General features: G+C 38.8%; 4 protein-coding genes across 5 annotated transcripts in view; 3 read left to right on the top strand and 1 right to left on the bottom strand.

Moving 5' to 3' along the window:
- The window catches only part of LOC113647456 (H-2 class I histocompatibility antigen, Q10 alpha chain-like), a 111640-nt gene extending 103906 nt beyond the window's left edge, over nucleotides 1–7734 (top strand). Inside the window, exons 4-7 of the mRNA XM_047818590.1 lie at nucleotides 4762–5061; nucleotides 6580–6670; nucleotides 6754–6776; nucleotides 7576–7734. Coding sequence (XP_047674546.1) covers nucleotides 4762–5061; nucleotides 6580–6670; nucleotides 6754–6760 — 398 coding nt within the window. The 3' untranslated portion in view covers nucleotides 6761–6776; nucleotides 7576–7734. The remainder of the gene's footprint in view (nucleotides 1–4761; nucleotides 5062–6579; nucleotides 6671–6753; nucleotides 6777–7575) is intronic.
- Nucleotides 1–22250, top strand: part of LOC113638654 (BOLA class I histocompatibility antigen, alpha chain BL3-7-like) — a 209529-nt gene that overhangs the window by 141892 nt on the left and 45387 nt on the right. The gene's annotated exons all lie outside the window — the stretch shown is intronic.
- Nucleotides 1–22250, bottom strand: part of LOC113647473 (BOLA class I histocompatibility antigen, alpha chain BL3-7-like) — a 189315-nt gene that overhangs the window by 20268 nt on the left and 146797 nt on the right. The gene's annotated exons all lie outside the window — the stretch shown is intronic.
- Nucleotides 12012–22250, top strand: part of LOC113647467 (H-2 class I histocompatibility antigen, Q9 alpha chain-like) — a 35786-nt gene continuing 25547 nt past the window's right edge. The window contains exon 1 of one of the 2 annotated variants that reach the window (XM_047818575.1): nucleotides 12012–12076. The gene's annotated coding sequence lies outside the window, so the exon portion shown is untranslated. The remainder of the gene's footprint in view (nucleotides 12077–22250) is intronic. The other variant, XM_027154196.2, reaches the window with a different exon arrangement.

The following is a 22250-nucleotide window of genomic DNA, read 5'->3' on the forward strand; positions in this document are numbered from 1 at the left end:
TAAACATTAACTCATCTTCCTCACATTAATTCCTCACATCAAAATAGCACACTGGTAGTCAGCCTCCAAGGTGCCTTCAATTCACCTCCTCGGGAATAGAACATAGCACACTGGTAGGTGAAGTTAACAGCCTCGTGTGGAATCCCTGTAGCCGACAAGGCCAGTTTGGAAAATAAAAACAGTACACTGTAGGAATGGGCAAGAGTAAAATGGTTCACAATTTACTACTACTGTAGAACAGGACACAACACTCCTCTTGTAGTATGAGAGAGGACGAGCCTTGATCACTGGTTACATTGAGATTTTCTAAGCATTATTAAACACCAAACCAAAATAAAAGAAAACATCGTCAATCATTGGCTACGTAGCAACAGCTGGTCATGTCGCCAAAAATGTAAAATGATAAGGGCATCTAAGGGCAAATAAGCAGTTAAATGAAATGCCATCTGTTGTGCTCTACGGATCGGTGAGAAGATCCTCAAAAGGAGACATGATGAAACCTTGTGTGCGTGTGTTTGCGTGTGTGCATGTTGTTGTTAGAGTGTGTGTCTGTGTGTGTGTTTGTGTGTGTTTGTTAGAGTGTGTGTGTGAGAGAGAAAGTGTGTGAATATTTTCCAACCACTGACACTCAGTGTGTTTGTGTGCCTCTCTGTATAAAAACACATCAAGCACCAACCCCACGTTGCATCCGCTTCTTTCCACTGGCTGTTTTCAGTTACAAAAATACAAAGAGGAAATGATAGTGATAGTGATGGAGACGATAATCTCAATCTCTAAACAGTTTACACAGTAAGAAAAGAAAACACAGTGAAATATTTAAAAGAAATCCCAAAGCTCATCAGAATGATGTGTCTGTGTGAGAGTGCGTGCGTGCGTGTGTGCGTGTGTGTGTGTCTGTGATTAAATTCATTTTACTGCAGTGATCTGCTTTAGACTGAATGATTTAATGTCTGATACACATCACATTCAGATGAATCTTTAGCATTCTGTTGTGATGTAAAAGACAGAAATGAACAATTGTACTACTAATAATAACATTTAGTAGTAACAATTATTATTATTACTGTTGTTATTATTATTATAATTATATTATTATTATTATTATATTGTTATTATTATTATTATAATTTACAATTGTTCATTTCTGTCTGTAAAAGACAGAAATGCAAAATTGCACTACTACTAATAAAATTTCCTGTATATCAGCCTTCTTATCTTCTGAATAGCATTTCTGTATAAAATAAAAATAAGTCTTTAGGTAATATTTCTCTTGCTTCAGAAAAGATCAACATTTCATTTCTCACATTTTGGAATTATATGAATATTTTTGTAGATGCATTTTAATATCAAGGGATATTTTATCAAATATTGTTAATATTTTATTTTAAACGAGTACCCTGATTACTACCATTTATCATTAACGTTCAATTTAAAACTGAGAAAACAGAATAATGTGTTAAATTCTGTATAATTTATTCAAGAAAATGTGACTGTTCTTTTTGAATACACACACACACAAGTATATATATATATATATGTATGTATGTATGTATACATATACAGAATATTCGCATAATATGAAATTTAGGGATTATTTGAAACTTCAGAAAGTTGGTATCAAATGTTTCAAGAAAATATCTGCACTTCTATCTACTTGTCTGTTCACTATATACTGTGAAATGACCTGAATTCATAGTTAGATAAAATGATGGGGGGAAGGGGGGGTGGCACAGTTACACTGCAAAGACTGAGTGGGGATAATTGCTGCAGATATTACAAACTAAAAATAATCTTCCGCACCACTGTGTACCTGTTTCACACTGGGGGGTGGGGGGGGGGGGAGCACGTATTTCCTAGTTTCTGGTTTGGTTGTGTGATTTCTTTGAAATACTGTTATGCTGCTGTACATTGTTCTTTTAAGCAGCTAACTCTTGCGAAATAATATGGACTTAACTAAAACTGACACACCACTTCAAGAAAGTTAAGAAAAACTTTTCTATTGCCACTTAACACCTAGACTTTAGAACCTGTAATTCTTCTCTATCGACTACCATAAAAGATTTGCATCACAACACACACTTCACTTTGATCAGGAACTGCACCATCTCCAGGTGAATTGTGTGTAATCTCTACAGGAATGGAGCACAATTGTGTCCTTGTGGGAATCCTGATCTTCCTCATGATGACTTTTCCTCAGGCATCTGCAGGTGAGAGTGATTTAATATAGTGAATAACTGCTGCATTGTGTTCATGTGATCATTACAGACAGAAGAAGTAACACACGTCAGCTCATGATGTTATATAATCAAAATAATTATATAAAAGGTGTGATGATGAAACAGAGTCACTGTTACAGCCTGAAGTAGATTAGTTTTCTCTAACAGCATGGCCTGGAGTCAGACATAAATCTAGTGCTAAAGTTCAACAGAGACGTCGTCACATATTTCTGTTGTTTTATCTTAGTGTGAAGCAGCGTATAGAGACACACATTTGCACTGTGCCTCTGTTAGAGATTCTGTTAGAGTAGTGACTCCTGAGAGTAAAGGGTGAGTTCAGGGTCTGAGTGATGGACTAACAGATGTGTCCAAAGTGTAAACTGTGAAAGAAAGTGCTGTAGGTATTGCAGTCTGAAAAAATCTTCTGCACCACTGTGTACATAAAAAGAGGCACACACTTCCTCTTTCAGTTAGTTTCTGGTCTGGCTTTTGTGTGATTTTTTTGAGGAACTGCTATGCTCTAAATTTAGCTGAGAGCAAGCAGAACTGCTCAGAGGTCAGCCATCACTTTCTTATAGTAGGCTACATTTTGCCATCATGTAATCAGGACTAGTTTTCAACTATGAAGAGTGTGTGAGGGCTGTGTGAGGTCACAGAGTTGGGGATGCAGTGTGTGGTGTAAATGTCTGTGATGGAGGGAAAAGAGGCTTTGATGGTCTTCTCAGCTCTCCTCACTATCTGCTGCAGGTTCTTGAGATTCGAAATAGTGCAGTTCCCAAACAAGACAGTGATTGCAGCTGCTAAGGATAGTCTTGATGGTCCATCTGTAGAACATGGTCAGGATGGGGGAGGGAGATGTGCTTTCCTCAGACTTTGTAGGAAGTAGAGACTCTGCTGAGCTTTCTTGCTGAAAGAGCTGGTGTTGAGTGACCAGGTAAAGTTCTCTGCTAGATGAACAAAAAGGAATTTGGTTCTTTTGTCAATCTCCACAGAGGATCCGTCGATGTTCAGCATCGTGGTCTCTCTCTGCTCTCCTGAAGTCAACAACCATCACTTTAATTTTGTATACGTTCAGAGAGTGTTGGCTCTACACCTTTTCCAGTTTTTTTCTCTTCACTGTCACTTGTGTTTGTTTATTAGTGATCTTAGTCTTCATACAGACTTCCATAAATATGTCTTGTTGTCTGTGACTATTGTTAAAATCATTGTATGTCGATGAATTGATGCTGGAAGTTAATCATGATTTGTGTTGAAATTCTCCAGGATTTTTTAATCAAATCATCTTAAAATCTGCTCTTTATGTTTCAGTCACACACTCTCTACAGTATTTCTACACTGCAGTTACACCAGGAATAAATTTCCCAGAGTTCACTGCTGTGGGTTTGGTGGATGGAGGACAATTTGTGTACTATGACAGTAACATCAGGAGGATGATACCAAAGACAGAGTGGATACAGAAGATGAATTATGATGATCCAGATTACTGGAATAGAGAGACACAGAATCTAGAGGGATCTCAGGAGACCTTTAAAGTCAATGTGTATACAGCAATGCAGCGCTTTAATCAGACAACAGGTAAAACACACAACACACTACAGGTAAAGGCACACACACATACACACACACACACAGACACACACACAGACACAGACTACAGGTGAAAACAAACACAGATGTGTGTGTGTGTGTGTGTGCGCGCAGGAGTTCACTCAGTGAAAGTGATGTACGGCTGTGAGCTGGATGATGACGGGACTGTTAGAGGATACAGACAGTACGGTTATGATGGAGAAGATTTCATCAGTTTTGATCTGAAAACTCTCACATGGATTGCAGCTAAAGCACAAGCTGTGATCACCAAGAACAAGTGGGATAATGATCCTGATATGACTGTGGCCCGGAAGAACTACCTGGAGAACATCTGTATCGAGTGGTTAAAGAAGTATGTGTCTTACAGCAAAGAGACTCTGGAGAGGAAAGGTAAAGTGCGTGATCTTCTCCTCTGTGTTTTCAGGCCTTATTTTGCTGCTTCAAAATCAATCAATCAATCTCTCTCTCTCTCGCTCTCCTGCTCTCACCTTCCAGCTCGACATGTGGATGTTTTGATGCACCTTTACATTTCTGCTCAGTACTAAGACTCTCTAAACACACCATGCTCTGTCCCTCTGTGGTTTCTTAAGTAAATATTTATATTAGCGGTGCAGAAATAAGAAAATTATTTGCCCATGTGTCTGAAGTAACTCAATGTTAATTTATTTAATTTAATTGTTGTGTAAAAGCGATATTACACTCACAGTTGTGTGGGTATCCTGGCTATCTGCTGTGATTACCTGTAAGTTTACAGCCAGATCACATTATTGCTTATATTCATGATAAAAGCACAAATGTGAAATTGATTAAATACAGCTAAAAACTTCTACATCTTTACAGCCAAAAAATGTAGATCATTGGCAAGAAAATCTCACTGCATTACAAAAGGATGTCTGACACACTTCTAAATAAGTCTCACAGGGATTTTTAATATTTCTGTCTTTTCGTGTCTCTGCAGTTCGTCCTGAGACGTCACTGTTCCAGGAAGAAGCCTCTTCTCCAGAGGTGGTGTGTCACGCTACAGGTTTCTTCCCCAAAGCAGTGATGGTCTCCTGGAGGAAGAATGGAGAAGAGGTGCATGAGGACGTGGATCTCAGAGAGACGTTACCCAACCAGGATGGAAGCTTCCAGAAGAGAAGCATTCTGAAAGTCCCAGCTGAGGAGCTGCAGAAACACACCTACACCTGTGTGATTCAGCACAGCAGCTTGGAGAAGGAGTTAGTGCTGCATGTGAGGAACGAGCGTCGAATCCTGAGCGGTCAGAGAAACACTTTCTTCTAAAACTACAGATTTACTGATGCAACAGATAATAATAATAAATATAGCTGCAAGCAGCCATTCCGGGGTCAAGCCGATCATATGCGCTCAGAACATGTCGCTGATGAACCATACCAAGTTTCGTAGCGATATGGCATTGTTTTTAAAATCTTGTGACCACTAGGTGGCACTGTCATGAAACGTTGCATACACCCTCAGGTCATGACTATAATGACATATACCAAGTTTCGTGTCGACACGCATAAGTTTTGCGAAGATACGGCCTCACGTCTGTTTTGGCGTGCTCGCCACCACACAAAAAGGCCGTCCGAAAACCGTTTCGTATCCTATGACTCAGCATGCCTCAAGAAGTCTAACAACACTCCCTTCATCATTTTAGACAAGTTTGCAGTAGTTATAAGTGAAAATAGCTATTTTTTAAATCTCGTGGCCACTAGGTGGCGCTGTCACGAAACGTTGCATGCACCCTCAGGTCATGACTATAATGACATAGCAAGTTTCGAGTCGACACGCATAAGTTTTGCGAAGATACGTCCTCACGTCCGTTTTGGCGTGCTCGCCACCATGCATGTTGCCACAGTATACAAGAAGGCATTGGTCTATCAAAAAACCTTTTGATAACTTTTTGTCTCGGGTGTCTCTAGATGCTAGATACCAAAGGACATGCAAATTGGACAAACGGTCTAGGAGGAGTTCGAAAAAGTAGGTATTACGGAAAATTCAAAATGGCAGAAAGGTATTCATGACAGAAATGATGTCATGTGGTGCATTCGATTCGGCATGAGAAAAGGATCCAAAATATGCAAGAACTGTGTCTCTAGGCCTTACGAGTCAGCAGTTATGAACATGAACGGATGTTTGGACTGTTGGTGGTGCTAAAGGGTTTTAGCTAGACACACCAAAGTTGCTAGAATAACTTCTAAGACTGGCCTCTACATGTGTGCCAAATTACATAACTTTCCTACATACGGTTCTATGGGCTGCCATTGACTTGAATAATAATAATAAGAAGAAAACCGACAATAACAATAGGTGTCTACGCCCCTTCGAGGCTTGACCCCTAATAAAGATTAAATGTAAAGATTTTAATGTACTGTAGTTCAGGTAGGTGTTTAGATGGAGTGCAGATCAATACATTAATAAGCCAAAAGTCCTTGGACACCTGATGATCAGACCTATAGGATTGTTCATTTCTAAACCATGCACATTAATATAGTGCTGGTTCCCATTGCTGGGAAAATTTTCCACCAGACTAATACAGGGCTGTGTTACTGCAGCTTCACTGAGAGAATGATCTTCAATAACTCCACATATCTACCAGTGAAAAGGTCAATTTATAGAGTGAAGAGTTTCAGTAAAAGCTAAACTGACAGATTATAAAAGTAATAATTGATTCATCAGGGGGAATGAAAAGGTTTTGTTGTTTTTCTTTACATAAAGGTTATTTTTACAGTGTAGATTTAATTGTTTTAACATGTTCTTTAATATTTTCTGCCAGTTTATCAGGTCTTTCCTGTTTTGTTCATCACTCTGATTGTGGGGTTTGGTGTTGTGATTCTTCTCATTTTCCTGATCTGCACCAATAAAAGGTAAAGTTTATTATAATAATAATAATAATAATAATAATAATAATAATAATAATAATAATAATGTTCTCCCTGTTTTGTTTTAGGTGTTAAGCAAGAAGAGAATCAGGTAAATATGATATTACAAAACCAAAATCAAATACTTACAGTTTCCTTGCCATTTATTTATTAATGCAGATCTCATTTTTAAAGAAAAATAATAAAAGGCTTTATCTTGTTTCCTGAGTTGGTGGGTAATTTTTTAGCATTTACATTACAATCTAAATACATCCACTATGCTGTAGAATTAAAATGTAGAAATAGACAGAGAAGTAGAACTTTAAAATACGAAAGGAGAACTCTATAATAACAGAGATATACTTCTTTGTTATTGAGATTTTATTTTAGATCCCTATTGTACATTGAATTTGCAGCATTTGCAGGTTCCCTTATCCAGAGCAATTTAAATTTATCTATTTATACAGCTGAGTGTTAAGGGCCTTGCTCAGGGGCCCAGCAGAGGCAGCTTCGTGGTGTCATCCAACACCTTAACCATTGAGCTATTGCATCCCTTGATGTGTACTTACAGTAAAGTGTATGTATTTAAAATGATGTAGTTGTGTACAATCAATTTATTCTCTGAACTTCCTCAGTACAGGTTTAGTTAACGTACATAATCAAACTATTAAAAGATTTTAAAAGTAGTCACAGTAAAGAGATTTTTTTCGACAGACATTTCCAAAAACAGGAAAAAAAAGTAAATTTTGATGTTTATCGGCTTGACCAGTCAGACAGGCTAATGACCATAAAATAAATATCTTATAAATGATATAAAAAGTGATTTATGCCACATGAATGAAATAAGAATACATCATGTAATTGATGAAACTAAGCAGTTTAACTGAGTGATGCTCTGTTCTGCTCTACAGATCCTTAAGAGGAGAGGAAATTATGATGATGATTATGATGATGAAAAGGATTATTCCTATGTTATGTATTCTTCTGTCAGTCAGTGAGGCAGGGTAATGTGTGTACAACATTTTGCACACTGTTTAGAAATGATTAGGAACCTTGAAACTGGTGAACGTTCTGCTGCATGATGATTTATAACATACAGCTTTTTATTATTATTTTTATTATTATTATTATTTAATATATGAAGCTTGTATCAGTTCCTCAGTTTGTTATTCACCATAAAATCTTCAGGTGCAAACTGTTTTTTAAGAAAATGAGAAAAGAACAGCTTTGTAAAGGCTCTGGCAAGAAAACTAATGTGTCAATGACTAATGATGCAACAGTGTGAGAATCTTTTGCTCTGTGTCGCATTTCATTTGTCCTGTCAATAAACATTTTTCATGAAACAGAAGTAATGTCTTGAGCCCTTATTTTTAGAAGGCTAGAGAAAAAAAAAAGAGAACTGTAACCAATAAAGGAAAAAAAAAGTAAAATAATCCTTCATAGGTAGATTCACTTTATAGCTATAGGTTGCTCTTGGTAACTTTACTGAAAGGGATTCTTTCATCTGTGATGAGTGAAGAAATGTTTGTCCATCTCTGGTTTAAACCTGAGAGAATCAGATGGAAAAGAGCTAAAGAGGCTACACCTCAAGATACCTCAATATTAGTTACTTACTGAAGGAGAATGGACAGGATAGTATCCTTTAGACCTTTGGGAAAAGGTCTTGTGGACAAATATGAAGAAAATATCCTCCAAATGGTGGAGGAGAAAAGGGACTGTCTGAGATACAAATCATGTGATCTGTAAATCCCAGGCAAGTACAACTATAACAGGACTCAGTCATCTTCATGATGATGGAATTGCTGCTTCCAGGATGTGAGAATGGTGCAGTTTTGTAATTCCTTTTTTGGTGTTTTTGTTTTGATTACAGGAAAAGACCCTAAAGTAATTCAGACTGCTTTGTTTCAAGTTCATAGATGTTGTGCTGATTCTATTTAATTAGTTCTTTTTCAATTTTATAAGCTAATTTTTTTTTTATCTTTTTTGTTATCTTGATATGTTATCAGGAGAAATAACACTGGGCATTGTCTCAAGGCAGCTTTACATTTTAATGTAAAGTTATTTGCATTTATCAATAATGAACAATCCTTAGTTGACTGCGGCAAAGAAAAATTTCCCTTAGATGGTGTGAGGAAGAACCCAGAAAGGAACCAGACTTAAAAGGGAAACCATCCTAATTTGGGCTGCAGAAACACAACTACACCTGTGTGATTCAGCACAGCAGCTTGGAGAAGGATATATATGTGCATGCAGACACACAAACACAACATATTTGCATACTTATCTGTTTCTGATTGTTGCCTATATCCAGTTAAGAATTTGAGTCACCTGCCCTCTTTTGTCCTCTGCTCAGATTTGTGGCTAATGAAAGTCTCGGAGTCTGTTGCCACTGTGATCCTTATCAGTGAGGCACTTTGTGGGATGAACTGAATATAAGCACATGTTCAATTACCACAGAATATACTATATTATAAGACATACGCAATTTTCATGGCAGAACAATAATTATCTAATCTGCCAGAAGAAATATTCCTCCACAACAATACAGGGATGGCATCAAGGACTTTGTTGACTGTGTGAGTGTAACCTGCACTTGAACACCAGTAAGAAGAAGGAGACGGTGATTGACTTCCTGAAAAGGACAACACTGTACTGTACCACACACCAGTGACTATACAGGGCTTGGACATTGAGTTGGTGGATAGTTTCAAATACCTAGGTATCCACTTAAACGATAAACTGGACTGGCTGGATAACACTGATGCTCAGTACAAGAAGGGCCAGAGTTGCCTCCACATGCTGAGGAGACTAGGGTCCTTTGGAGTTGTAACACTTTCCCTCATAACGTTTATGCTGGGGTGCCAGACAGAGATAAGTACTCTGTCAATTATAGTAAGGATTTGTTAGTCCAGCCAGAAGGAGAGTGAACAAAAGGACACATGTACCTTAATGTATGAACTTCACATATATCCCAAAACTTGGAAGAGTAAACCAAATACTGAAGAACACAAACTTTTCACCATAATTTCCAGTGTATTCAATAATAACAGTGCACCAGTTCAATCACACCACAAAACACGATTATTTAGCAATAAACATCTGTATAAACAACATCATTATCATTAACAGCAAAATTATTCATGTCACAACCCTTCAGCACAGTTCAAATAGTTCAAATAGTCTGGAAAGATTGTACAATTAGGAGTAGGGGAAGGTCACATTCGCCAGTTCGTCACTAGTTCAATCCATTGCTTCCAGTGTTAAGCAAAGTCAAAGTAGCGCTTGTTTAAGAGTTTCCCGTACTCACACCTCCACCAGCTTTCCGAAGTAAAGAGCAGCTCCCAATCCTCCGTCCGTGTTAATCTGCATTACAGGAACAGCGACATACTCCATACCACCGTGAAATAATATCCATTCGCCGCAGCAACACACAATAACTCAGCTTCCGGTGAACTTGCTCGCTCCCTGTTATCTCCGCCATGGCTCTTTTAAGCGCCTCTAGTGCCTACGTCATCTTGCATCCGGAAATGCCCGAGCGAACATAGGCGCCATCTTTGTTGCGGCCACTTTTCCCACTATCCTTAGATTAATGAACTGGGCCATATTAGATCACAATTTGTAAAATTACACCTTGAATTGTGTGCTGTTGAAAGTGCACTGTCACAGAGTGTGCAGGAATTTATTAAGAACATTTTTTGATACTGTGGTGGGAGGAAGTACAGGGTGGGACAGAAAGAGACTTACTGGACTCTGTGGAGGAGGTGGGTGAGAGGAGGATGTCAGTCAAGCTGATATCTATTATGAACAACACCTCTCACCCCCTGTATGGGACACAGGAGACCCAGTGTAGCTCTTATTTTTTGGGACTCCTACATCTCCAGTCTGCAGGTCATTCATTCCAGTGGCTGTCAGACTTTCAGATTGTAAGGCTGTCATCTGTAAAGTATTATAAATTTAAATATTATAAAATAATATAATAAGAGAGCCTCACCTCATGAGAGGACCATGAAATGGAGTTTTTTTTATGCTGATAAATGATGTCTTTCTCAGAAGAAGTTATTCATTGTACACTATAGTAACTGTATCGTCCCATTAACTTTGGGCATCAAATTATCTTTTTCTTTTACATCTAATGCCTGATGTGAGCCAAACTCAAGAGTATCAGGTTCTCTACAGACTGCACACTCAATACTGTTTTACTTCTAGACCACAGTGTGTGAGTGTGATTGGGGTCAGAGGTGACAACTTGGGGAACATTAGTGATTTTCTATTGTAATTTCATACCATTTACTTTTCCTAGCTCTAAAACATATACAGCATTTGGCAGATAAAGTCATACCAATGTCACCACCATGTACACCATTTTGTTATAAAGTCTGTTATAATGAATTCTATTGTCTGTAGTGATCTAATCATTCTTCATTTTCTTCCATTTTACATCCCACACGGCCTGTGAGTTATCTGGAAATCACAGAAACGCATTAGACTGCACTGTGAGAGCTTTTTTCTGTCTCCTGAAAGTCTTAACTAACTTTTCTTTATCTAGGAGGTTTTGAACATTTCCATTGATAGCTTTTGTATATTTTTAACATTAAATAATTGAGAGAAAAAGAGAGAAAGCTGTGTTATATTGATTGCAGATGCTGTAAAATAGCATCAGTTCACTGTTTAAGACTTTTAAAAATTTAAGACATTTTTGTCTGTTCAGTTATATCCACAGTCCTATACTAGTCTTATATATAGCTTATAAGACAAATTACTGTTCTCTGCACCACTATATCCCACAAATCTCCAGTGATCAGATGAGTTAATAAGTGAAACCTGTAAAAAAAAATGCTGCTACCCGGAGACAGAAAATGAGCTCATAGTGACGTCATAATCGAAGACCAAATGCTCATCAACCCAAATGAATAAAGGGCTGCACTAATCAGATGCATAATTGGTTCATATTTGCTTTGTGACCACAAGGCGCTCTCTCTCTCTCTCTCTCTCTCTCTCTCTCTCTCTCTCTCTCTCTCGCTCACACACACACACACACACACACACACACACACACACACACACACACACACACACACACACACTTTTTTTAAGTCTTGTTATATCGCACTTCCATTTTTAATTAACACAAATACTAAATGTAAATAAAATGAATTTTATTTCCAGCATGTGATATCATGACCAGGATGGAGTGAACAATAAACAAGAAGGTTAAACAAAAAAACAAAAGTTTTGTCCTTAACTGATCACATGACTGGTGAAGGTTCTTGGCTTTGTAGATTTTTTTTATTCAGTATCTTTTACAGCACTGTGTCTATAGGGGGCGCTCTGAGGGTTTATAATAAATCATCAGCTAGAATAGAAAGAACCTGCAAACCAAACACTGCGTCCGCGGTTCGCTGTCATTTAAAGGTAATTTCTTACTTCAAACTCTTTCTTCACACGTCACATTGACCATGAAGCTGAGAAAACAGAATAAAAAAGAAGAACAGGGGGGAAAAGCTTATTTGTTTTTTAATGTTTCTTTAATGAGCATGATTTATTTTAATGTAATTATATTAGACAAAATACTGAAGACCTCAATTATCAAATAACTTTATAACTGCTTGATAGGATTAAAGTAAACAGGGAAAAATCTAAGTATCTCTACTGTGTTGTCTAAATCTGTTTATTCTAACGGTTTGGGGAAGAAGATGTGAAACAAGGAAGCAATGTCTTTCATTTTGAGTTAATACTGGATGTAGCAGTAGTTTTTTATATTTTTGCTAATTTGTATGACATGAAAAAAACAAATTAAAACCCTTTTATTACACAAATACATCCACAAAACTCTCTCAAAACAAAAAATAATTATTATGTTGATTAAGTTGGAGCACATAGAAGCTCAGTGCTATAAACATGTTTATCTCATTTATTATTCGTATTTTCTCCAAGTGAATTGTGTGTAATCTCTGCAGGAATGGAGCACAGTTGTGTCCTTGTGGGAATCCTGATCTTCCTCCTGATGACTTTTCCTCAGGCATCTGCAGGTGAGAGTGATTTAATATAGTGAATAACTGCTGTATTGTGTTCATGTGATCATTACAGACAGAAGAAGTAACACACTTCAGCTCATGATGTTATATAATCAAAATAATTATATAAAGGTGTGATGATGAAACAGAGTCACTGTTACAGCCTGAAGTAGATTAGTTTTCTCTAACAGCATGGCCTGGAGTCAGACATGAATCTAGTGCTGAGGTTCAACACTAGATTTACTGACTTTTTTATTTTCTGGTCCGGGTCCCGAGGTGTGATTCCCCCCTGTTGAGATTTTCACAGTTCCAGTTCTTCAGTTCATAAAACAAACTTGTGTATCCATATATTGTGAATGTGTTTCTTTTGTAAAAATAGTGTTTTGCTAGCGATTTGCTACTGCACTGGGCATTCCAATGTCCTCCTCTACCCACACAGTGCTGTCTTTTGCCGTATGGCTCAGACAGGGCTTCCCAGTACCATGGTGCATGTTCCGTGTAGGCATGTTGGGTCCTTGTTCTGTCTCAAAATTCACTTTTGGTGTTATAATTCAGTGATGGCCAATGAAAATGAAATGACCATTTTATTCTGTACTGTATGTGTACAAACATGTCAAAAACCATGGACCATAACTTCACTCAGCTTATGACATTTGTGTACAAACATACATTGGAGACTTTTAATTTTATTCATGTCATTGTATTAGCAACTTTTCATTCTGTTTTCACACAATGTTTTAATAAATAAAACAGACTATTTTGTATTTAGTACTATGTGTGTGTGTGTGTGTGTATGTGTGTGTGCATGTGTGTGGTGTGTGAGTGTGTGTTTTGGGTGCGTGTGTTAGTGGACATTTTATGTTTGCATTTTTTTGTCTGTATGTATGTTCATTGCGCTGAAAAGGGAAAAAGTGTGACCTATTGCCCCACTAAATGTGGCTGGGTCAAATTGACTCGGGAGGACTTGAGGAGGAAAGTATTTATTTTTGGAACACATAGTTCAACGAAAATAGACAAAATTAATTTTCACAAGCAAAGTTCATAATTTGGAACAATCCTGGTAAATTTCAGGCAAATATGTGGAAGGAAACCCAAGTTATGACACATTAAACTTTCCAGATGAGTCAAATAGACTCCAGGTCTGCCCAAGGGTTATATAAATATCAGATGTACTATGGCAATGACAAACCTTAGCACACAATTTTTTTATAAATAAAACAGACTATTTTGTATAGATCGGCCGTGAAGGTTTCCATGTCACACAGAGAGGTTTGGCCTGCCTTGGATCTGAGCTACTCTGAGGTGAACAAATGCAAATGAGCCAGGCCTCACAGGTGATGGGGGTGTTTGCACAACAATAGCAGGAGAACAATGAAGCTGTAGGGGTGCTAGTAGGTGTGAAGTCCAGGGATTTTACGCAAATTTGCACAGGCTTAGTAAATCTAGTGTCAACTGAGACGTCGTCACATATTTCTGTGGTTTTATCTTAGTGTGAAGCAGCGTATAGAGACACATAGAGAGTAATGGACTAACAGGTGTCCAAAGTGTAAGATGTGTAAGAAAGTCTGAAAAATACTTCTGCACCACTGTGTACATGTTTAATAAAAAGACTGGGGTTGGAAAAAGAGGCACACACTTCCTCTTTCAGTTAGTTTCTGGTCTGGTTGTTGTGTGATTTCTTTGAGGAACTGCTATGCTGTAAATTTAGCTGATTGCAAACAGGACTACTCAGAGGTCAGCCATCACTTTCTAATAGGCTACATTTTGCCATCATGTAATCATGAACTAAGAAGAAAAACCCCAGTGTGTGAAACGGGTGTGTGGGGTGAAGAGTGTGTGAGGGGTGTGTGGGGTGAAGACTGTGTGTGAGGTCATCCCCAATTCTGTTGCCATTGTGGATGCAGTGTATGGTGTAAATGTCTGTGATGGAGGGAAAAGTGTCAGTGAGGCGGGGGTAAAAACGGACCCAACTGCAGGATACCTAAAATAAACGGGGATTTATTAAAAAAAACACGAAACAGGACAAAGACAAAAACCAGACATGAAGACAATAGGATTCCACGCTGCACAAGGCAACGCGGCTCAGTAAATATACAATATACAACACAATCAGAAACATCAGAAAGAGGTGTGCAGAAGCGGGGAGGAAGAGACAAGGGCAGGGCAGACACGTGAACACAGAACATAAACAAAAGCACATGGCCACAGTCCAGGCTGAGTCTTGACAGTACCCCCCCCCCGCCCCCCCTTCAAGGCGCGGCTCCTGACGCGCCAATCCGACCTGACAGTCCCGGCGGGTCCGGGAGGGGGGAGCAAGGCGCACGACGAGGCAGGTGGGGGGAGCAAGGCACACGGCGAGGCAGGTGGGGGGAGCAAGGCACACGGCGAGGCAGGTGGGGGGAGCAAGGCACACGGCGGCGCAACCAGAAAGGGCCGAGCGACGTCCACAGCCGAACTGGAGGGCCGAGTGACGTCCACAGTCGAGCTGGAGGGCCGAGCGACGTCCACAGTCGAGCTGGAGGGCCGAGCGACGTCCACAGCCGAGCTGAAGGGCCGAGCAACGTCCACAGCCGAGCTGGAGGGCTGAGCGACGTCCACAGCCGATCTGGAGCTCTCAGATGTCCTCACTATCTGCTGCAGTTTCTTGAGATTCGAAGTTGTGCAGTTTCCAAACCAGACAGTGATTGCAGCTGCTAAGGATAGTCTAAGGATAGAACATGGTCAGGACGGGGGGAGGGAGATGTGCTATCCTTAGACTTTGTAGGAAGTAGAGCACTGCTGAGCTTTCTTACTGATAGAGCTGGTGTTGTGTGACCAGGTAAAGTTCTCTGCTAGATGAACAAAAAGGAATTTGGTTCTCTTGTCAATCTCCACAGAGGATCCGTCGATGTTCAGCATCGTGGTCTCTCTCTGCTGAAGTCAACAACCATCTCTTTAGTTTTGTCTACATTCAGAGAAAGTCTTGGCTCTACACCAGGCAGTTAGCTGTTGCATCTCCTCTCTGTATGCTGACGGGTCGTTCTTGCTGATGAGACCCATCACGGACGTCTGCAATTGTGTGCAGTGCAGTTCAGCTTTGTTCACACAAATGATACCACTGCAGTTAAAATAAGTCCTACACACATTTAACCAACAATAAAGTATATAAATCTCTATATAAAAAAATAAATAAATCACTTAAAAAGACCCTTCTGAGATCATCCAGGCTCCAGCTTCATAGACACTTTTTGAATGCTTTTAAAAGTCTGAGATCTTTAGGGTAGGAAAGGTTTAGGGCACAGAGAGAGCAGTAGAGAGGTCTGGCGCCATATCAATAATTTCACACATTTAAATTGTTTTTATATGAAGCTTCTGCTGTTTAAGTCCCTGTGAATGTGTTTTTTCTCTTCACTGTCACTTGTGTTTGTTTATTAGTGATCTTAGTCTTCATACAGACCTCCATAAATATGTCTTGTTGTCTGTGACTATTGTTAAAATCATTGTATGTTGATGAATTGATGCTGGCAGTTTATCATGATTTGTGTTGAAATTCTCCAGGATTTTTTAATCAAATCATCTTAAAATCTGCTCTTTATGTTTCAGTCACACACTCTCTACAGTATTTCTACACTGCAGTTACACCAGGAATAAATTTCCCAGAGTTCACTGCTGTGGGTTTGGTGGATGGAGGACAGTTTGTGTACTACGACAGTAACATCAGGAGGATGATCCCAAAGACAGAGTGGATACAGAAGATGAATTATGATGATCCAGATTACTGGAATAGAGAGACACAGAATCTACAGGGTTCTGAGGAGACCTTTAAAGTCAATGTTGATATACTAATGATGCGCTTTAATCAGACAACAGGTAAAACACACAACACACTACAGGTAAAAGCACACACACACACATGCACAGACTACAGTTTAAAACCATATGCGCACTTGTGTGTGTGTGTGCGTGTGCAGGAGTTCACTCAGTGCAGGTGATGTATGGCTGTGAGCTGGATGATGACGGGACTGTTAGAGGATACAGACATTACGGTTTTGATGGAGAAGATTTCATCAGTTTTGATCTGAAAACTGTCACATGGATTGCACCTAAACCACAAGCTGTGATCACCAAGAACAAGTGGGATAATTATCCTGGTATGACTGTGGCCAGGAAGAACTACCTGGATGACATCTGTATCGAATGGTTAAAGAAGTATGTGTCTTACGGCAAAGAGACTCTGGAGAGGAAAGGTAAAGTGTGTGATTTTCTCCTGTGTTTTCAGGCCTTATTTTGCTGCTTGAACCTCTCCCTCTCTCTCTCTCTCTCTCTCTCTCTCTCTCTCTCTCTCTCTCTCTAAACACACCATGCTCTGTCCCTCTGTGGTTTCTTAAGTAAATATTAGCAGTGCAGAAATAAGAAAATTATTTCCCCATGTGTCTGAAGTAACTCATTGTTAATTTATTTAATTTAATTGTTGTGTAAAAGCGATATTGCCCTCACAGTTGTGTGGGTATCCTGGCTATCTGCTGTGATTACCTGAAAGTCTACAGCCATATCACATTATTGCTTATATTCAGAACAACAGCACTAATGTGATATTGATTAAATACAGCTAGAAACTTCTACATCTGTAAAGCCAAAAAATGTAGATAATTGGCAAGAAAATCTCACTGCATTACAAAAGGATGTCTGACACACTTCTAAATAAGTCTCACAGGGATTTTTAATATTTCTGTCTCTGTGTGTCTCTGCAGTTCGTCCTGAGACGTCACTGTTCCAGAAAGAAGCCTCTTCTCCAGAGGTGGTGTGTCACGCTACAGGTTTCTTCCCCAAAGCAGTGATGATCTCCTGGAGGAAGAATGGAGAGGAGGTGCATGAGGACGTGGAGCTCAGAGAGACGTTACCCAACCAGGATGGAAGCTTCCAGAAGAGAATCATTCTGAAAGTCCCAGCTGAGGAGCTGCAGAAACACACCTACACCTGTGTGATTCAGCACAGCAGCTTGGAGAAGGAGTTAGTGCTGAATGTGAGGAACAATAACAGATCATGAAAGGTCAGAGAAACACTTTCTTCTAAAACTACAGATTTACTGATGCAGCAGATAATAATAATAATAAAGATTAAATGTAAAGATTGTAATGTACTGTAGTTCAGGTAGATGTTTAGGTGGAGTGCAGATCAATACACTAATAGGCCAAAAGTCTTTGGACACCTGATGATCAGACCTATAGGCTTGTTCGTTTCTAAACCATGCACATTAATATAGTGCTGGTTCCCATTGCTGGGAAAAAAGTGGTCACAGTAAAGAGACCCCCCCCCCCCACACACACACACACACACACACACACATTTCCAAAGACAGACAAAATAAGTTAAATTTGATGTTTATTGGCTTGACCAGTCAGACATGCTAATGACCATAAAATAAATTTCTTATGAGTGACATAAAAAGTGATTTATGCCACATGAATAAAATAAGAATTGATCATGTGATAGATGAAACTAAGCAGCTTAACTGAGTGATGCTCTGTTCTGCTCTATAGATCCTCAAGAGAAGAGGAAATGATGATGATGAAGATCATGATGATGAGGATGAAATGGATTATTCCTATGTTATGTATTCTTCTGTGAGTCAGTAAGGAAGGGTAATGTGTCTACAACATATCACACACTGTTTAGAAATGATTATGAACCATGAATCTGGTGAATGTTCTGCTGCTGGATGATTTATAACATGTAGAACATCACATTTACAGAATAAAGAATTGCTTCTGGCTTTTTTATATATTTAAAACCTTGTATCATTTTCTCAGTTTGTTATTCACCATAATAAAATCTTCAGGTGCAAACTGTATTTTAAGAAAATGAGAAAATAACAGCTTTGTAAAGACTCTGGCAAGAAAACTGCAACTGTGTGAAAATCTTTAACTCTTTAACTGTCGCATTTCATTTATTTGTCTTGTCAATAAATCATTTTCATTCAGCTATTACTATTACCAAGTGGTTTGTTTCATTACTTTTAGGTCCTATTTCACGTTTATATGTACTGTATTGTGGTGTGAAAGTGTTTGAATGTTTGTCACACTTTAATGTTTCAGATCATGAAACAAATTTAAATATTAGTCAAAGATAACACAACTAAACACAACATGAAGTTTTTATATGAAGGTTTTTATTATTAAGGGAAAACAAAATCCAAACCCACATTGCCCTGTGTGAAAAAGTGTTTGCCCCTAAACCTAATAACTGCTTGGGCCACCCTTAGCAGAAAGAACTGCAGTCAAGCATTTGCGATAACATGCAATGAGTCTGTGACGGTGCTGTGGAGGATTTTTGGTCCACTCAACTTTTGTTGTAATTCAGCCACATTGGAGGGTTTTTGAGCATAAACCACCTTTTTAAGGTCATGCTACGGCATCTCAATAGGATTCAGGTCAGGACTTTGACTAGACCACTCCAAGGTCTTCATTTTGTTTTTCTTCAGCCATTAAGAGGTGGACTTGCTGGTGTTTTTTGGATCATTGTCCTGCAGCAGGACCCAAGTTGGCTTCAGCTTGTGGTCACAAACAGTTGGCTGCACATTGTCCTTCAGGATTTTTTTGGTAGACACCAGTATTCATGGTTCCATTAATCACAGCAAGTCTTCTAGGTCCTAAAGCAGCAAAACAGCCCCAGACCATCACACTACCACTGTTTTACTGTTGGTATGATGTTCTTATTCTGAAATGCAGTGTAATTAAAGTGTGATTTTAAATTGTTAGAAACACCAGAGTGTGTGATTATAAATTATTAGAAGCACCAGAGAGTGTGATTCTATAATTATTATAAAGAGTGTTGAAATGATTGTAAACACTGGAGATTGTAACTATGTCCTTTCTACAGACATATACAATCAAGTCTCGGGCCGGCCACGATTGAGGTGCCCTTGAGCAAGGCACCGAACCCCCTAACTGCTCCCCGGGCGCCGCAGCATAAATGGCTGCCCACTGCTCCGGGTGTGTGTTCACGGTGTGTGTGTTCACTGCTGTGTGTGTGTGCACTTTGGATGGGTTAAATGCAGAGAACAAATTCTGAGTATGGTTCACCGTACTTAGCCGTATGTCACTTCACATTTCACATTTTTTTAATCTGGAAAATCTGATTTGTCTGACTCTCAAGTGCCTTTTTCTCAGATTCGTTATTTTAAAATACTTCAGTACAAAACATCTTTATAGTGTTTCTATAGATTTTACTATCTTTTACAGTAAAAGTATGATCTTTGAGTGTTTACTCAGACTCGATTATTTTTTAGATCTTTTAGATAATAAGAAATAAAGATATTGCTCCCTTTTATATACAGAAAGCCTGTATGACTGATACAGTAATGTTGATAATGGTGCCATCTACAGTCTGTGAGTTTGAGATCTCGCGATATTTCCTCAGTGTTTTTTTTTTCAACAACAACAGAATAACTGTATTTCTGGGTGTTGGTGAGCTGATGTAGTGAAACTGAAGATCTCTTTAGAAGAAATATTAGTTCTGTTTAATTTGTGCAGAATGGAGCTCACATCTGTCAGTATAGATGTCCTGTTCTTCCTCACCATGAGTCTTCCTCAGGCTTCTGCAGGTAAGAGGGATTTATTATGGTGAATGACTGTGTACAACTGAACACTGTAACTGAGATATGACAAGAAGCTGGTTCTGTTATCCAGTAGAAATCACGCCTGTGTTTTCTGATGAATCAATTCACTGTCCTGAAGTGAATCATATGGTGGTTGCAGTGTGTTTTTGCTGTAGATCTGAGATGCTAAACCAAGCCTCAGTACAGGGCAGCACAAATACCTGTTTTCTGGGGATTTGGACTAGAGGCTGACAGGATCCCACTGGATGGGAAACAAAAAACACTATTAATCACATGACTGGAACGGGACAGGAAAAAATGTCAGCGGGAGTGAGCGGGACCGGGAATACACAAATATACCGTTTATATAAATAAATATATAATCTGTTTGCTTCGGTATGTTCATAAAAAAACACGGGAAATGTGGGGGAATGGGAGTCATTCTTCTGGGATTGGGACGGGATGGGATTTTCCCCAGCGGGATTGGGATGGGACGGGAATTTTTTTTTGGGGGGGGGGAGTGAAAGTTTGCGTGTAACATACTTTCCACGTCAATAATTCTGGCTCGGTGCACCGGCCAGGGTTGGCGGCCTTTTCGCCATTCCACCAGCTTCTCGGGTTTATCAGTCCTTTCAAAAAAATCTGTAACTGAAAAATTCCGGACACAGTCGAGGGGCAAAATCCTATGGGCCCCTCTATCCTCACCCTCAGTCCATTCAAGTAGGACATAGCAGATCTCCAACGCTTTTATCGCTATTTTACTCCCAGCCACTATCTTTCGGCGGCAAAGATGAAATATCTTCTTCTGACTTTTTATGGCGGATGGCAAACCAACTTTTGGTGCATTTACCGCCACCAACTGGACTGGAGTGTGAAGCACTAGTAGGCATGACATGCAGCAATAAATAAATAAATAGATAAATAAATAAATAAATAATTTAAAAAAATTTAATTCTATGAAAAATTACGATTTCTTTGATGAATTTTGTTATATAACCATAGATGATACTTTGCTGTTCTTGTTCTTTCAACAGGCCTATCACATTGAAAGATTCAACACCTTAGTTTTTAACTGCATTAATTAGTTTCAACCTTTCTCCTCCATATTTTTTACATTTTATTAAAACATGTTCTATGGTTTCTGGCTGATCACAATAAACACATAGTCCCGATTCATGTTTTCCTATTTTAAACAGAGAATGATTTAATCCAGTGTGACCTATTCGTATACGTGAAATAATTGTATCTTTTTTTCTGTTCCTGACAACATATCTTCCATTTCCTACTTGCTGTTGAATATTATACATAAACCGACCCTTGCTATCACCATACCATTCCAAGCCTCTTGCCATTTGTTATTTATGAATTCTTTAATTTTCCCTTTAACTTCATTTTTGCTTAGAGACACGTGGATATCTATTTCCGAGTGTTTAAGAGCTTCCTTGGCTAGTTTATCTACCACTTCATTTGCCTCCACCCCCACATGAGCAGGAACACACAAAAATGTTATCAAGCTTACTTTGCTGATTCTTAATAAACTTGCAAGTATCTCATATATAATGTCTTGTCTTGATGATTTTAGTCCACTTGTAAGACTCGATAATGCTGCGTAGGAATCAGAACAGATTACAACTGAGCTTGGTTGTACTTCCTCTATCCACTGTAGGGCTACCACCATAGCAATTAATTCTGTGGCGTAGACAGATACATGATCGGTTATTCTTTTTTTTTATACTGGTTTGAAATTGTGGAATATATACTGCAGCAGCAGTTCTACCAGAGATAGTGTCTTTAGACCCATCTGTGTATATATGTAACCATGGTGAATAACTCTGGTCTACATACTGTTGCGCAATGATGTTCTTAGGGGTATCTTCCTCATTCTTCATTTTAACTTGTATTTGAAAATCTACATTAGGCATTGGAAAAAACCATGGTTGAATTTTGGATACTATCACAGTTGGACTTATATCGCAGTCAGCAATACCAACTACTT

The sequence above is a fragment of the Tachysurus fulvidraco genome, chromosome 9, assembly GCF_022655615.1.
Source record: "Tachysurus fulvidraco isolate hzauxx_2018 chromosome 9, HZAU_PFXX_2.0, whole genome shotgun sequence".
Taxonomy (NCBI): domain Eukaryota; kingdom Metazoa; phylum Chordata; class Actinopteri; order Siluriformes; family Bagridae; genus Tachysurus; species Tachysurus fulvidraco.